Genomic DNA, 15,782 nt, shown 5'->3' on the forward strand with positions numbered 1-15,782 from the left:
TGAAATGGTTTAAAATGCAACTATTAAACACTGCCACTGAATATTTATCATGACGCATGTAATTGGAAATAACCACGTACGCAGTAGAATCAACAGCATCAGCCTTGGCTGCTTTGTGTGACGTAGCTGCATTGAAATATACCATTGAAGTGTACAGTATTGATGATTTAGAATCCCAGTAAACAGACTGAATTTCATTTTGCCGTTTGTGAGTATAGTTTTCACTGAAATCAGTTTGAATTAAGAGAGACCCCAAAGGTAAATTCTCTTTGCGTTCTTTCAAATTCTTAGACTGCATCGTTTTAATGTAGGCCTAATGATGCTTAGGAAATTCTGGTAGCTTCGATTTTAACTTTGCAAGCATATTTTCTAGGCTTTCGTTAAAACTGGTTCTCAATAAACGGTTGTTTTCATTTTTAACCCACTGCTTGTAATCAATGAGCATCTTCAAGTTCTCGACCTCACCAAAAGCGGACACCACCAACCTTTCAAACATTTTGAGATTTCCACATTCTTGGCAATTTTGTAGCATGCAAGGTTCTTCTTGGCTACAAACGACCAATGCAAGAAATTCACTCACAACATTTGGGAGATGTGGGATAGCTCGTAAGAAGAGATGAATATTTTCATGGTAAATGCACAAGCAAATGTTTTCTGGTGTATCAGCCCGAAGACAAATGTGCTGTGGTCTCATCTCACAAAATTTGGTCAACTCAATTTTAACATTTTTATATTCAGCTTTAAAAGCTCGATAAACTTCTCTCAATGTGAGTTGTAAATATCTTTTGTGAACTTTGATTTTCTTTTTTTTTTGACGAATTATTTTAAAGTCTCTCGTACCTGGTGCTTGGCTAGATACTTTATCACGAGCATAGAACTTTTCAACAGCTTCTTTAAAAGCTTCTGATAATTTGTCAATTCTTTTAGTTTTTGCTTCTGATTTTGTGGATTCTGGAGTAAATTTCAAGGCCAATTTTCTAACAACTAATTTTCTTTTACGTGGACTTTGTGGCAAGCTTTTCTGCACTTTCTTCAAAGAACGATTAAGAGCTGACCTTTTCATGTACATGAAACTTGTATCTACCACCAAGTTCTTTTTTCTGGCTCTGTATTCTTGTTTTCGTTTTCTTTCGTACACTTTTTCACTAAGCTTTTCACTATCACTTAATAAATGCTTCTTTCGCTCTCTGGAATGTCTTTTAACCTGCTTTTGGTATTCTTTAAAAGCTTAATTCATATTTACCTTCTTGCTTCAACCTTTCTCTTCTTTGACGCTGTCTTTCTGCACAACTTTTCGCCATTACAAAAAACTATCAAGCTACAGGCTGCTCTATAACTTCAGCTTAACAAGACCACAGTGACTGAAATAATTTGTTCAGGTGTTACATTTAAATACATATCCTTTGTTTGACTGACAATTTAAAATCAAGAATTACCATTGTTATGTAACAAATGGTTTTTTCCAAACACAGAAAACTAAATTTAGTAAATTTAACCATGTTTGTTTAGAGTTAGACCAAAAATTGTACCGTCAGTCACGTGACTGACAATTTTAGTTCACCTGCAAATTTAAAGTTAAGATATATATGCCAAAAGCTTTTAGTTGTAAGAATGTCCTGCTTAATGTAGAAGATAGCTATGTGCAAAGAAAAGCAATAATATCAGTAATGCAAACTATATGTGCTATTTTTGTGACTGACGGGACAAATGCTTTTGTCTTTTTTTAACCTTAAATTTGTATCCAAGGAAAGGTGAGTAGAACTAAGCGGGTGTATTTTTGCAAACACTTACTTCCATAATACGTGCAAAAAGAGTTGTGATGATATTATAAAATTGCTTGCAAATCGAATGCCGCATAGAATACTTGTTTACGGAAATCGGCAAAGCAAAGCATTGCGTTACGTAATCGATTCCTCTCTGCTTATCGTATTAAGTCGTGACAAAAATGTCGTGCATGCCTGCTTTGCGTGTGTTGTTATTCATAGTTGTTCAATGCGTTACAGTCTACGAAGTTAACCCTAGAAAGTAGTCGACTTTATTATGTAGCTGTCACAATGTTTTACTTAATATAATCGTTTAAACAAGAAACAATATAACCAGTTTATACAGTTGTCATGGTATACAATTGATTCTAAGATTAAGAGAAGCGAAACAACGACCTGAGACTCATTTCACTTCGAGGACATTAAGCAATTCTACAGACAAACATTGTAATTGAAGTGATCGTCCTTACAGGATAAGGAACGATAAACAATCATTTCATTACAGAGTAATAATTATCCTATGTACTAAGCACTAGAAAAAAATTTATATTATAAGAAGAGATGAAATTTACATTTTTATAAGAAGACTTCATACCAGATATACAAATGCTTTTATATATATAATACCAAAAGGATAATAATTCAGAGTGTCTTTTTCAGAAAGGCATAGGCGTATACTGTAATATAAACATAAATTTATTTGTCATTTTTGTTGATAAAATTTTTGCTATATACTTTGCAACATTATCATGAGATTAACCAGCAGTAACGTGTTTGCGCATTTCCGCTAGAACTGTCGATGATTCATTCTACTTTCAAGCAAAAAGTGTGATAATAGTAGTAGTTAATTCGGTCTTATTAAAATGCAATCTGAGGCTTATGTGGTGTCTGTTTTTCCATAGAGAAAACCCGAGTAGCCTACAATATTATGATTCGCCATACCACCCCATTCACATATTTGTGTTAGTTGCTGAAACTTCAACGTCAAACTTGCGATCTAGTCGAACGGTTTTTCCTCGACACTGCAGCAAAGCAAATGGAAAACTCCATAAACACCGTTCAGCAAAACGTTTTGTGTTTAACTGGAAGCAAGAAACTATCATATTCGAGCCAAAAAGATTTTGAAGAAGTTTCAAAATATCTTTAGTTTAGAGAAGATTAAAAATATTCCATCATGAAATTTGCAATTCCTTTACACCTCTTTGCTTGTTACGTCATAATGACGTATTCGCTGCAATGACGACGGGGCGGCAAAGCCATAAGGAACGATTGAGGAGAAAGAAGTGTCTTGCGAATTTGGATGAGTCGGTGTAGACACAATGAGAAAACCGAACGCTGATTAACGCGCATTTACACGTCAATAAAATAATCTTAACATAGCAAAATGTAGTTATGGCAATGTTACGCTAATTTCAAAATAAGTATTGTACTTGAAAAGGGCAGTATGTGTTGAGTTTGATTGCGACATGCAAAAGCTTACTATAAAAAATTTTTACCTTTCTTTTTATTTTTTTATTTTTTACCGAATTAATTTCGGCTGGCGGCCTAAGTTTTGATGTAAATTCTATTTTCGACTGAACTAGAGACAATGGTCAACATTTAGCAGCAAGAATCACAACTGGTCCTACCATGGCTGTATGTGCTGCATCATCACAATGAAATTAAATTTGTCGCAATTTAAGCAAAAATTAAAAATAATGATACAAATATCCAAAAGACAGCAGCTGTCTATACGTGCCCCTATTATATATGCTTATTAGCCCCAGTGAGCCATGGAGTAGGGATGCTTTTTAGTCAATTAACATTTTTCGATCTCTGTAATTGTCAGTTATTAACAAGTTTATTTAGTTCAACTAACTGGCGACTGTTTAAACCAGGGATGTCCAACCTGCGGCCTGCCTGAGATTTTTGAGCGGCCCGCTAGTCATTTTCACTCCAAAAGTATGTACTTTATGTACCCATATTTCTTGAAATTTAATAGGTTCTGCGGCCCATTGAATTATTTCAACTGACAATGCGGCCCACTATAATAAAAGGTGGGACATCCCTGGTTTAAACGAACATTTATATACCAACTATCAGGGTTGTAACAAACTTATTTTTTGACTCGAGTCATTTTGAGTTGTGACTGGAGTTAAGTCAAGTCAATGCCTTAAACATAAAAACTATTGTGAAATCACATCATGAGTTGTATTAATTTGGTGAGATTGCAAGATTGTTTTATCATTACTTTTGCGTGGATGCATACTTAAAAGCAAAATTCAAGCGAAGCCCAAATACGTTATAAATGTTTAAATTTAAAAGTGGACGTTTAAGGGGTTTGAGCTCTATAAGCAAACGATTTTCTGTGCACTAAAGCACTGGGTAATTTCATATAGTGAAGAAACACATACAATAAACTATCGGGTTTGCCAGTTGTGTTTGCTGGTTCTGTGGAACAGGCTCCGTGTGCATCCTTCGGAAGAACTGGTTACAGAGGCTTTAGTAGGGTAGCACTATCTAAAATGTTTCTCTATCCCAAAGCTAGGCTTATTGCTCACGAAAAAAGGATGAGATAGGCCTACACTGTTTTAATCTTGGGGATCTTGGTAAAATCTACAACACAGCAATATTATTCACGAAATAGCGAGTAAAACAACAACGTTAAAAACAGCAAATCAGTTTAATTCCTTTTCGCTCCAGTGGCTTCCTTCGCTAAAAAAGCTAAATCGTCAGCATACAGAACGGTGTGTTGGTTAAAACATTTGTTTCTTGCAGGGATTTTCAATAGCTTCTGTAAAGTTCAAAACCATGCCATACAAGAGAAATAAAAATTACGCAATTTTAACACTAACTTGGCTGTAACTTACGTTCGCAATAGAAGTTTGGATTAGAGCATTGGCATCCTGTTCCATTTTCAAAGTTCAAGTGAGGGCAAGATTGTGGCGACACCACATAACAGAAAAAATGGAATACTCCTGGTGGGTCTAGGCAGGTGTATATGGCACCAAATGCGCTTAAAGTCATGAGAAACATGACGACAGAGGACAAGGGCTTCAAATTCATTTTCAACCACGGCAGGTATGTTTGTTTTGTCAACAAAAAAATAAATTATAATGCAACAGAAAGTAACTTAGTTCTTAAAAAAGCCTAAATTAAAGCATAACAAATAAAGATAAAGTTAAATAAAGTTTCACATTTTTCCTCCTGCAAATAGCAAAGGATAAGCAATTCAACAACAAACATTTGTAGCAGAGCAACATACTGTACGAAAAAAAAATAGCCTGGGCTATATTCAGATAGTACTTATACTCATGCAAGAGTTTTTTCACATGAACTGCTACAAGGTTGTCCATTGCTAACAGATATACACACCTGCATTTTGCTAGGCCTTTACTGAAAAGCGTCATCAGTCAAACAGTTTTTCAGTAAAAATGAAGTAAAACCCACATGGCAGCAACACTTAATCAGCCAATCAGCGTTTTATGCCAGAGGTGGAAAGTGTCGTGAAAATCCAAAAGGAAAAAAAGAAAAACACGTCACTCTTCGCTACCTCATTCCGACGCAATAATCAAACACAAACCATATTTATTAAAATTAACCATTAATGGTGACATATGGTTGCACTTTACGAACGATTGCTAAATATTGTCATTCATGAGGATAGACAGCGTCTATGTAACAATGCGAAGCGGAAGGCCTACCAATTAGACACCTATGTGTTTACAATCGTTTTGCACGCGATGCTTCATTATTTGAACTTCTAAAGTGTTATGGAAATGGATGAAACAAGTAGAAGTACTTTATATAAGTCATAGCCTATGTTCATCAACAAATATTGAATAACATGAGCTGCTGTTGCTTTTAAATGGTTGTAAGTGCATTTTAGTGCAAGAAGTATTATATCGCTTTAACCAGGCCACCTTCCGGTTTGTGAGCAGCTAAGAGATCGACAAGCCAAATGCTTTTCACAAACACACGACTTTTTGGGTCATTTTTATTGGAAACCATGCAAAGGCGAATCCTCAGTGATTTACAACTTACATTTACAAGCAATCCACACGGAAGTTTTGGAGACACGGAAGCTGGTTGCCTTGGATCAACAGCGGATATTGATCATTCGAAACTATTACGGTGATTTTTCCACCTCGATCGGGATGAATATGACACAGGAACCGGATTGAATGCTGAGCTTAAACTTCTTTTCTTAATTTTTATCGTTTAGAATAGGCATATTGTCATCCATCAGCGATTAACCAAAATAAGTTTTTCATATACAGTAGTTTGTGCAGTAGCCTAATTCTGTTATTGAATTTTTTAATAGGCCTATTATTCTTTTTTTGTTGAAGTTATTTGTGCATGTTTAAAGTTTTAACTCTTTCCTTATCTACATCGTGCTCGTTGTAGGCTATGTTTGGATAAAGTACTTACTTTATGTAATTTAGTTTCAATTTTATTGTTGGACCTGTCGGATATTTTCAAAAGCGTTAGTTTTTTAGGTTCTTTAAATATTAAAATGGAAAGGCCTGTGGTGAGGGCAAAGTAACGGAGCCCTGTTTAACACAGGTCGGTTGTAGAAGTGAAGATGTAGATGATTGTATTGATGATGATATTATATAACACTCAACGTACTGCCTGGTATAGTTTGATCAACTTACTAAAAGTTACATATCATCGATTGTGATGTATGTAGCAACTAGCAGGTAAAGTTGAAAACATTTTTGTCCTTTTAGACCTTGGTATAAATGTTCTTGACCACAAATCACGTACTTACTGGAGTGCAGATAAATGGACCTCGATTGAAGTAGGCTACTTCCCGCATGTAAACCTTGTTGTAGGATGGTCAAAGTAGAAGTACGTTCACAGCCTTACAAACAACCCCAGAACTTGAAAAACTGAAAAAATGATATTGTTAAGAACGGCTGTGGTCGGCTTGTAAATATGCGAGCTGGGAGCGGCACATGCACAACAACATGGTTTCCAGCAAAGGAAATAAGAAAGCCGTCAAGAAGTAAAGAAGTAAAGAATCTCGACAGAAAAGGTGAAAAATGGCCGAGACTCTCACCTATGCAGAGAGACTGAAAAGACAATGGAATAACGACGTGGCTGCTGACTACTGCAACCACCGAGAAGTAACAATCCAATTGGTCAATGACAGCAAAAGAGAAGATATCTACAGGCTGCTGAAAGAAATCAAGATACCGATTCAATACATCGAAGGCATAATACAGAAACCCCGGAACACGGTAAATATTACTGTAGATAAAAAGAACAATGCAATGAAACTTGCAGACCTAATACGAAAGAGACTGGAAGTAAAGTCTGCCATCGCACACGGAGATGAGAGAGTAGACCTCACGATCCGATGGGTACCTATCGACTACCCACAGAAACACATCGATGAAATCCTCGCAGAATTTGAGATTCAAGGCCCAGCACATTTGGGCGTCGATAAATACGGCATCAAAGATGGAAGAAGGATCTATAAAGTGAACAAGGAAACGATGGAACGACACCAACTCCCATCGTATCTGTACCTGGGCAAAATCAGATGTGCGGTAAGCTATAAAGGACAAATTCAAACATGCTCTTTCTGCACAGAACAAGGACATAAATTCAAGGAATGCCCAAAGAGAATGCTAGTAGGCAACAACAGTGCGGACGAACGAGATATCCCGATGACGACCGCTCAGACTGTAGAAGCGGACGGGGAGGGATCAGCACCACCCCCCAGCGAAAGTAAAAAAGTGTTTTCTGCCTTGGCAGGAACAATCGAACTACTACGAGGAAAGAGCAACAAGGATACGGAGAAAAGCCGAACGGGAGCGGAGCCCCCACTGGAAGAAAGCCCGACGCTGGACCCCGATGAGCGATCCTCGGAACGACCCTTGGAGCGAGACCAAAGTGAGAGCCGAGGAAACAAAAGAAAGAACATAAGCGGAGACTCAGACGAACAACAAGTAGACCCCGAAGCACGGGGATTTATGGACGGACAAATTCCATACGATGCTTCCCCTTTTCCAGCTAACCTAACACGCTTGATCCCCTGCTCATGCGGACAGCTCAACCGAATTCGGAGAAACAAGAGCTCATCAAGAACAATTCCGAATTTTAAAGAACCGAGCTACTGTAAAGGTTGTACGGCAGCCTTTATGCGATGTGCCTGTACCTCATTCTCCATAATACGAATCAACAACAGACTTAAGTCGTTCCAGTGCGAAGGATGTGAAATGACCTACGAACCTAATACCGAACACCTTAATGTCACTGTAAATTAAAGATTGTAACCTTTATGTGTTTCCTGTTCTAGAACGAATCCCAGTTCAAACTTACGAAATGCATTGCCTTATTATACTTTGCGTCTATTCCGAACATATGAAGTACTCGTATTTAGTTTTTTTGTTGTCCCCTGTTTATACGATCATTTTTTTTCTCTTTTATTAAACGTGCTTTAACAATGTTTTAAGAACTTTTAATAAACCAAATCACAACAACCCCAGAACTTGACAAAGCGCCGAAGCCCTGAGGGCTCAAAACGTGCAATATGTAAATTAGAGTAAATGGAAGTAAACAATAATTGAAAGTTAGCACGGCCACCAAACTCAAAAAGCGTTTATTCTGAAATTAAACGAAGCTAAAGCAAACCAGAAAACACACAATTATAGATATTTCCATGAAAAACAATACATTGTGGAAAAGTCGAGGGCATGATTAGGATTTGTTATAGTACACGTTGGATGGTAAGAATAAAAACCCACCTAATAAAACACTATCCCAGAGATCAAGATTCCGTTCCTGTGGCCAGGATGAGGACATGATATTGGAGCCTTCAGTTGCGCAAAAACATAAAAACGAATGAAACTACCGTATCTAAAACAATACTTACACCTCAACGTTCCTATGAACAGCCATAGCCCTTCTAGCGTTTATATATAAAAGATATCTATGCTTTTAGCGCATAACCGCACACGCAGCACTGAAAAAAAAAATGGAGTGGAGAGGCCGTCTAGATTTTGCTAGGCATAGGCTATTGTTCAGAACTTTGTGGTTTAAGCTAGATCTTTCATTGAAAGATAAATGAACTTTTTTTCTTTAATTAATTATTATTTTTAAAATATTTTATAAGTACGAGCTTGTTATTTTTTGTTGTTTAACGATTTACGCCTATAAGGTGCAACCGTGCAACAGTCAACCAGCGTTCTGTAGGTTCTTAACGGTCATCGCCCACCAATACTATCTTAGGCATTAGATTGACATTTGAAAGCAAAATCACATGCGATTACTTCCCGTACAAACTTATGCAGTTGAGAGACCATTGAAGTTGTTGTTGAATCAAGTTTTGTTGATAGCATTCATTCCTTGCGGAGAGTTTTGAGTTGCAGCAATGAAGGTTGGTTTTGTTTTTTGTATTACTAGAATATTATTAAGACCTTTCATTCCATTTTTGAGGCTAGAGCCCTACTGGATAATTTGCTTTCAGTACGCCAGATAAATACACCAAAAATTATTTGTGCCTCGCCAACATAATATTTATGGTATAGAACAGCCTGGTAGGGCAATTCTGTGCCAGGAAATTGGCACTTGGCGCACAGAACAAGACATTTAAAATTATTGCAGTAACTTATGTTAACATGTCGGCATGTATATAATGTTTTTGTAATACATAAAACAACTAAATAAACGTTTTAGAAAAGACTTAACTGTTAAAAGAGAAAAAGATTTTATAGCTAGTTTGAAACTCCAAAAAGGTCTACTAAATAAATTCGTGGTCTTTATGTACTGCTTGTATTATAACCTGTGGCACATGCAATCACAAATGTATGAGACCCAATAACGTGCGTGCCAAACTTTTCCGCATTCTTGTGATTTGTAATAAACAAATTTGTTTGTTTGAACGCCAGTTTAAAATAAATGAAGTGTCAGTGCATTTTTCAATCTAACTAAAGTGGTAAAACAAAATTTTTATACTAAGATGAATAAAATTATGGCTTTATTGTGATAATCCTAACGCTAAAAATTTTCCAACGTTTCTATGTAAAAGTGTAAAGTAAAAAAGTCTGTTTTTCCCTGGTTGATTTGATTCTTTTGCATTTATAGTCCATATCAGAGAGCAAGCTTAAAGCATTCAGCATCGGACGAATGAACTTAACCAAAAATGTTTTGACAAAACGTGATAAAGAAGATTTAAAGAAGAAACAAGAACAAGAGAAAACCGCAGAAGTTTACAAAGATTTTGTTGCAACTTTTGAAGGAGGAAAATCAAACGTTAAAACATTTGTTCGAGGAGATGTTATTAACCCAGATGTGAAAAGTAAATATTTCAAAATTCTGTCTGCATTAACACTCTGTATTTTTGAAAATAATAAACTTTTGTCTTTTTTTAACAGGTGATACAAAGAAAGGAAAACTTTACAAACCAAAATCACGTTTCAATGAACCCGAGACATCAAAACCAGCGATTAGTTCTCCATTTGCAGCTAAACCTTCCAAACCTGATAGACCAACCTTGAAAGTAAGTTTTTGTGCAATTCCTTCTGCTTGTTTAAAATTTGTTCAATTAAATGAAAAATTTCATGTTTTTTTTAATGTGTGCTGGTTGTGTTTTATTTGCATTTTTGTGCCCATTTGTAAGTAATTTTTAAAATAAACCAGAATTGTGAAGTAATTTACAGTTTAACTTTTCAGTTTTTATTTTTCATTTTGCAGAAAAAGGAAGACAAGAAGAAAAGCAACTTGGAGTTGTTTAAAGAAGAGTTAAAAGTGATGCAGTTAGAACGAGAGCAACGGCATTCCGACAAACATTCACGACCAGGTCTCCTGCCATCACCAGCGAGGACAGATGGAGGAGGAAGCTTAAGGTCTGGTCGAGCATCGAGATTTGAGGCTCCTGATGAGAGATTGATCGCCAAAGTAGCCGATGATATCTCATGTAAGCCAGTCTCTTTTTTCGTGACTTTGTTTTACGTTTCCCGCTGACTAGCACTGCAGTATTTTGTTGATGTTTTCAAGAATCGAAAATTATTAAATTTTATCGATCTCTGTTTTACCCAAAACAGTGCTAGACGACCTTGTTGCTAGATCCCACGAAAACGGCGACCCCATGACGACAAATTTGTTCTTAGGAAATGTTAACCCAAAAATGGATGAGCAGCAGCTTTGTGAGCTCTTTGGAAAGTACGGCCCCTTGGCCAGTGTAAAGGTGTCAACACTATCAATATTATTTTTAAAATGTTGGTTATTATTTGTGTTACGCTCGCAGAAAACAGTTTTTTGTTTAATGTGCTTGCTTTGTATCATTAATGCTAAATGTCTGAAATTACTTCTGCTGACTTTTGAAGCTGAAATTAATGCACTGGCATCCCATACTGTCATAGCCATGGGCATAACATTTGTTTCAAACTTCTTGTTACTTGCAGGTTATGTGGCCAAGGACAGAAGAGGAAAGAGCCCGAGAGAGGAATTGCGCTTTTGTCGCTTTCATGACACGAAAAGATGCCGATCGTGCACTTCGACATTTGCAAGGTGCTCATCTTCTTTGAAGCTTGTCATCTGCTTCTCTCGTATAACAGTTTCTCTCTTCCAAGGTTTTCACGACCGAATGTTTTGATCAGGTCGAGATGTTATGAGCTATGAGATGAAGCTAGGTTGGGGAAAAACGGTTCCAGTTCCTCCTCATCCAGTCTATGTTCCTCCATCTCTTCTCGAGCGGACAATGCCTCCCCCACCATCTGGACTTCCTTTTAATATGCAACCATTCGACCCGACTAAAAAACCAAAAGGTCCAGGGGTTCCACCTGACTTTATTGACCAGAAGGATTTTGAAGATGTAAGCCAATAATTGTCATTTGAAGCTTTAGTTATTAGCTAGCGATTGGTAGATTAAAGTATTAAACCATGATAATTTGTGCAATGATAGTCCAACAATGTGTGTAATATTATCTCTTAATAATGCTTTGAACACCATTCATAGATTTGTAAACGCCTGGCAATATAAGTAACATAATTTGGCATTTGTGTTGTTATTGCATCTTATCAACTGGCCTAATTTTAAATTATGTTTCAATCTACGTTTGATGTTGCCGTGCCAACCATCTATCGCCTGCACAACAAACAGACTATGAAAAATTCCATCATTCGGGTAGTTGTTCCAACCGAAAGGTATCACAAAGGGAGACAGTTGTCTTTATCTGTTATAGGCTCTCTACATGTATAAAACTATCTTGTAGAACAGGTTATTTTAGTTTACTGGCCCCGGTAAGTATTGCTAAAAGTCTCCTCCCTGCAAATAACACTCAGTGTGGGTCAGTTTTGGGAGTTTTAGTTACCGCCCCTTATAAATTCACCCCATCCTCAAAACAGCAAACTAATACTAAATGTCGTTAATCTGATGAGGTCCTAGCAGCCCCAGTTTTTCTGTTAACCCCGGCTTAACTTACAGGAACCTATTATGCTTGATACATCGAATGATTGAATTTGTGGTTCGTGAGGGGCCAATGTTCGAGGCTATGATAATGAACCGAGAATTAAATAACCCGATGTTCAGGTATTATTCTCAATTTTTTCCGTGAGTTGACTTTTTGATTTTTGCTTCTGTTTTATCGATTTTATTTTTTGTAGATTCCTGTTCGATAACAAGAGTCCAGCGCATGTCTATTACAGATGGCGATTGTATTCTACACTTCAGGTTCGGTGATGTTGCATGTTAGATTCTCACATCAGTTGCACTGTGATCTGAGATCATTTACAAAGAGTAAAAGCTCAGTATCTCAACTTCTCTTCACTTTGAATAGCTTAACAAAAGCACAGTGAACATTTAGTGATTGCAATTTTTTTGCCCCTTCATAGCTTTAAAGTCGTGTAATGAGTTCTTTCTCTTTTGAGTGAGCCAGCTTTTGCTCCATGTTGAAAGCCTTTGTTGGTTTTTTGTTTAGCCATCTGTGTTAAGTTATGATTAATTTTTTTTTTCCAGGGGGAGAATCCAACAAACTATCGGCAGAATGACTTTCGAATGTTTAAAAATGGTTCCCTATGGCGCCCACCAGTGATAAATCCCTACTCAGGAGGAATGGAAGAAACGGACTCCGAAGACGAACTGCCGATGGCAGAAACGTCAGCAAATGTGAAGCCAGAGTCAGACAAAATTGTCGATCCCGATAAGCCCAAGGGAGAAATGAAAGAAGAGTAAGTTTGTGGTGTGATGAATCAAGCTTCATGAAACCTTTATGTGAACATGAGATGTGTTAAAGTAGGTTATATAGTTTACACTTGGGTTATAACGTTTAGCCTGCTTTGTTTCACTTCTAAAAAATTTTGCCATCATCAGTGAACGAGACAGCCTTGAGGATATTCTACGAAGCCTTCTACCTCGTCAGTACGCCATTGGTGAAGCGATGGCCTTCTGCCTCGACCATGCTGACTGTGCCGAGGAAATAGTGGAATGCATTGCTGAGAGTTTGTCCATCCTTGAGACTCCGCTTTCAAAGAAAATTGCAAGACTTTATCTTATTTCCGATATTCTACACAACGCATCTGCCAAAGTTGCCAATGCTTCGTTTTTCAGGACTCAGTGAGTTCCTGTATAAATTTTGTTTAAAAACATGGCAGGTTTTTGTCAGTTTGAAAGGTTCGTTTTTGGTTGCCCCTTTTCTCACAAGATCTGATTCTTTTAACAGTTTTGAGTCAAGACTAGATCAAGTGATGCGCGATCTTCATGTTTGCCATCAGGCGATTAGCAGTCGTTTGCGAGCTGAGCAGTTTAAACAAAAAGTTCTGACTTGTTTCCGAGCGTGGGACGACTGGGCGATTTATCCTGACAAGTTGCTTATCCATTTACAAAATATTTTCCTCGGCCTGGTTGGAGGGAAAACGACAAATAAACAGGAAGAGGTGCAATATTACATCAAACATTGCTTTATTGTGCCGTCATAATGCTGACATTCCGACTGCTTTCATTTTACCTGAGTACATCTCTGTAACTCCTAAACTCCCATGAACAGATGGGATTGAACAAAGCAAGTGACTCTGCCACTTCTGTACTGGATGGTGAACCGTTGGAACCAGCTGGTGGTGGGCTTGAAGGTGTGCCAATAGACACCATGTCATCCAACGACAACGAATTAGATGGCGATCCACTAGATGGAGAACCAATAGATGGCATGCCACTCGATGGCGAACCACTAGATGGTGTGCCATGTAAGTAACCAAAGATACAAGATGTTGTTACGTTAAGACTTTAATACGAGTTACCAGTGTTCAATTTTGGTTGTATGGTTGTTGTATTTGGTAACTTTGTTGCGTTTTGAAGTGGAAGAGATAAAAGCTCCAGCGGCAGAACAGCCTCGTTTCGTGACATCAAAATGGGAGACGGTCGATCCCGAAGATGTGGAAGCACAAGCGATGACAACATCCAAGTGGGATCAGCTGGAGAAGGAAAATTTAGACGGTGAAGTTCTGGATGAAGACAGCATCAATGAATATGTAAGGACGAGGATAACTTTCTGATTAAGTGTTGAAAACTAATTTTAGAAGTTTAGTCAAAATTTTATCGTCTTTTAACTTGAATAATATACAGAAATATTTTCCTGAATCTCATCAGGGTTCCAGTAGCAAAGAAGACTTGAAATTGAACAAGGCAAAACGCACACGTCTCCGAGAAATTGAGGTGTGTATTAATTTAAAGCCGATACGAAGTTCACTCGTTACACTTCCAAACTTACCTCTTTTATTACAGTTGAAAGTGATGCGGTTTCAGGATGAGTTGGAGTCAGGACAGCGCGAGTACAAATCAGGTTCTTCGATTTCGAATCAGGTTGAGCAGTATCGTCAAAAACTCTTGGAAAGGGTAAGTGTATCTCCGTTTTTTGTGGAGTTTAATTTCTTGTTGGATGACAACTTTACTCATGATCAAGGAGCGGGAAAAGGAAGAGCGGGAGAGATCAGACAAGAAGAGGAGGTGAGATTTTATACTAGTTTTATGTAGTTTGCTCGGTTTAGTGAAATGTGTCGGGTTTCTAGAAGAAAGTTATGGGGTTAGGAATAATTTGGACCCTGTTTTCCATGGCATTGTGTGCCAGTTATTCCCCAGCCAAGTCTTTCAATTCAGCATTTAAGTTAATAAATTAAACTTCATCTACCGGTAAATTAAGAATGCCGGACTTTTGCTGTTGATTACTCAAATCATTTGTAAGTAAACTGAGATTTTTGGGTCCTGTCAACACACTGAGAGCCGCTTCAAATTCTGCCAAGACCAACAAGTCTACGATCTATGGATTCTATAAATCTAACTCTGCATTACTCTTGCTGGTAGCATTTACAGAGTGCAGGACACCAGCAGTGATCAATCAAGCTCAGGAGGGGAATCTTCTCGAAAGAAACGACGGAAGAAAGCTCGGGACAGTGGAGGTTTGGAACCTTGAAGCCTGGTTTGAAACCTGGTTCACAAGATATCGGCTATTACAATGCCGAGTTGTGGTAATCTCTCGCTTATTTAGGTTTAGTTGCTTATGAGTCCGATGATTCGAGTGATTCAACGAGAAGATACCGCGGACATTCATCAAAGAAGAAAAAGTCACGAGGAAGATCGAGGTAAACAAATCCTTCGCACTGGAAGAATCGATCTTTGCTAGATCTTGAGCGATTTTCTTTGATGTTGCAGATCGCGTTCGCGGGAAAGACACAGCCGTAGATCGCCTCACGAAAGGAAGCACTCCTCCAGGAGTCCGAAGCGTTCTAAACGTTCCCGATCGCGAGAACGAAAGAAGAAAAGGAAAAGCAGGCATTAATCTCTGGGCAATACCCGAACTCGAGAGTTGTTTATCGAATATAAGTTGATTGTCAAATAATGACAAGTACCCACGACCGGCTGTTGAAAAAGATAAAGACTATCTGAAAACGATCACTCCAACTCCAACGATGATTCGATATAATTGGAAGTGGTTAATATAGGCTATAATAATCAATGAGTTCTAATTGTTGCATGCACAGCGTATGCACTTTGGTCTGCCAACGATTTGTAAATAAAAGTCGCTCCTGTTAATTTTA

The 15,782-nt window shown here is 37.7% G+C and overlaps 1 protein-coding gene and 1 long non-coding RNA gene across 2 annotated transcripts; one reads left to right on the forward strand and one right to left on the reverse strand.

Annotated features, from left to right (window-relative positions):
* Positions 1-4,313: 4,313 nt before the first annotated feature.
* On the reverse strand, positions 4,314-4,888 carry LOC143460288 (uncharacterized). The gene is made up of 2 exons (XR_013117858.1): positions 4,613-4,888; positions 4,314-4,536 (listed from the first exon to the last, which is right to left on the reverse strand). It is a non-coding gene; the product is annotated as an uncharacterized LOC143460288 (long non-coding RNA).
* Positions 4,889-8,744: 3,856 nt separating this feature from the next.
* LOC143459167 (U2 snRNP-associated SURP motif-containing protein-like) lies at positions 8,745-15,777 on the forward strand. The gene is made up of 21 exons (XM_076956190.1): positions 8,745-9,132; positions 9,840-10,053; positions 10,130-10,254; positions 10,449-10,671; positions 10,799-10,941; positions 11,159-11,264; positions 11,354-11,568; positions 11,857-11,900; positions 12,181-12,285; positions 12,360-12,426; positions 12,712-12,923; positions 13,066-13,308; positions 13,415-13,628; positions 13,739-13,934; positions 14,047-14,219; positions 14,338-14,403; positions 14,473-14,583; positions 14,651-14,694; positions 15,049-15,143; positions 15,233-15,326; positions 15,397-15,777. Exons 1-21 carry the CDS (start codon positions 9,127-9,129, stop codon positions 15,521-15,523), a joined length of 2,823 nt encoding a protein of 940 aa, XP_076812305.1. The 5' UTR covers positions 8,745-9,126; the 3' UTR covers positions 15,524-15,777.
* The last annotated feature ends 5 nt before the right edge of the window (positions 15,778-15,782 follow it).

Source organism: Clavelina lepadiformis, chromosome 5, assembly GCF_947623445.1.
Source record: "Clavelina lepadiformis chromosome 5, kaClaLepa1.1, whole genome shotgun sequence".
Taxonomy (NCBI): domain Eukaryota; kingdom Metazoa; phylum Chordata; class Ascidiacea; order Aplousobranchia; family Clavelinidae; genus Clavelina; species Clavelina lepadiformis.

What these genes read in the sequence shown, in the direction of transcription:
- LOC143459167 (XM_076956190.1), top strand. An exon ending in GATTGTATTCTACACTTCAG is followed by an intron (nt 12,427 to 12,711) that starts GTTCGGTGATGT and finishes TTTTTTTTCCAG; the next exon opens with GGGGAGAATCCAACAAACTA. An exon ending in AAGGGAGAAATGAAAGAAGA is followed by an intron (nt 12,924 to 13,065) that starts GTAAGTTTGTGG and finishes TGCCATCATCAG; the next exon opens with TGAACGAGACAGCCTTGAGG.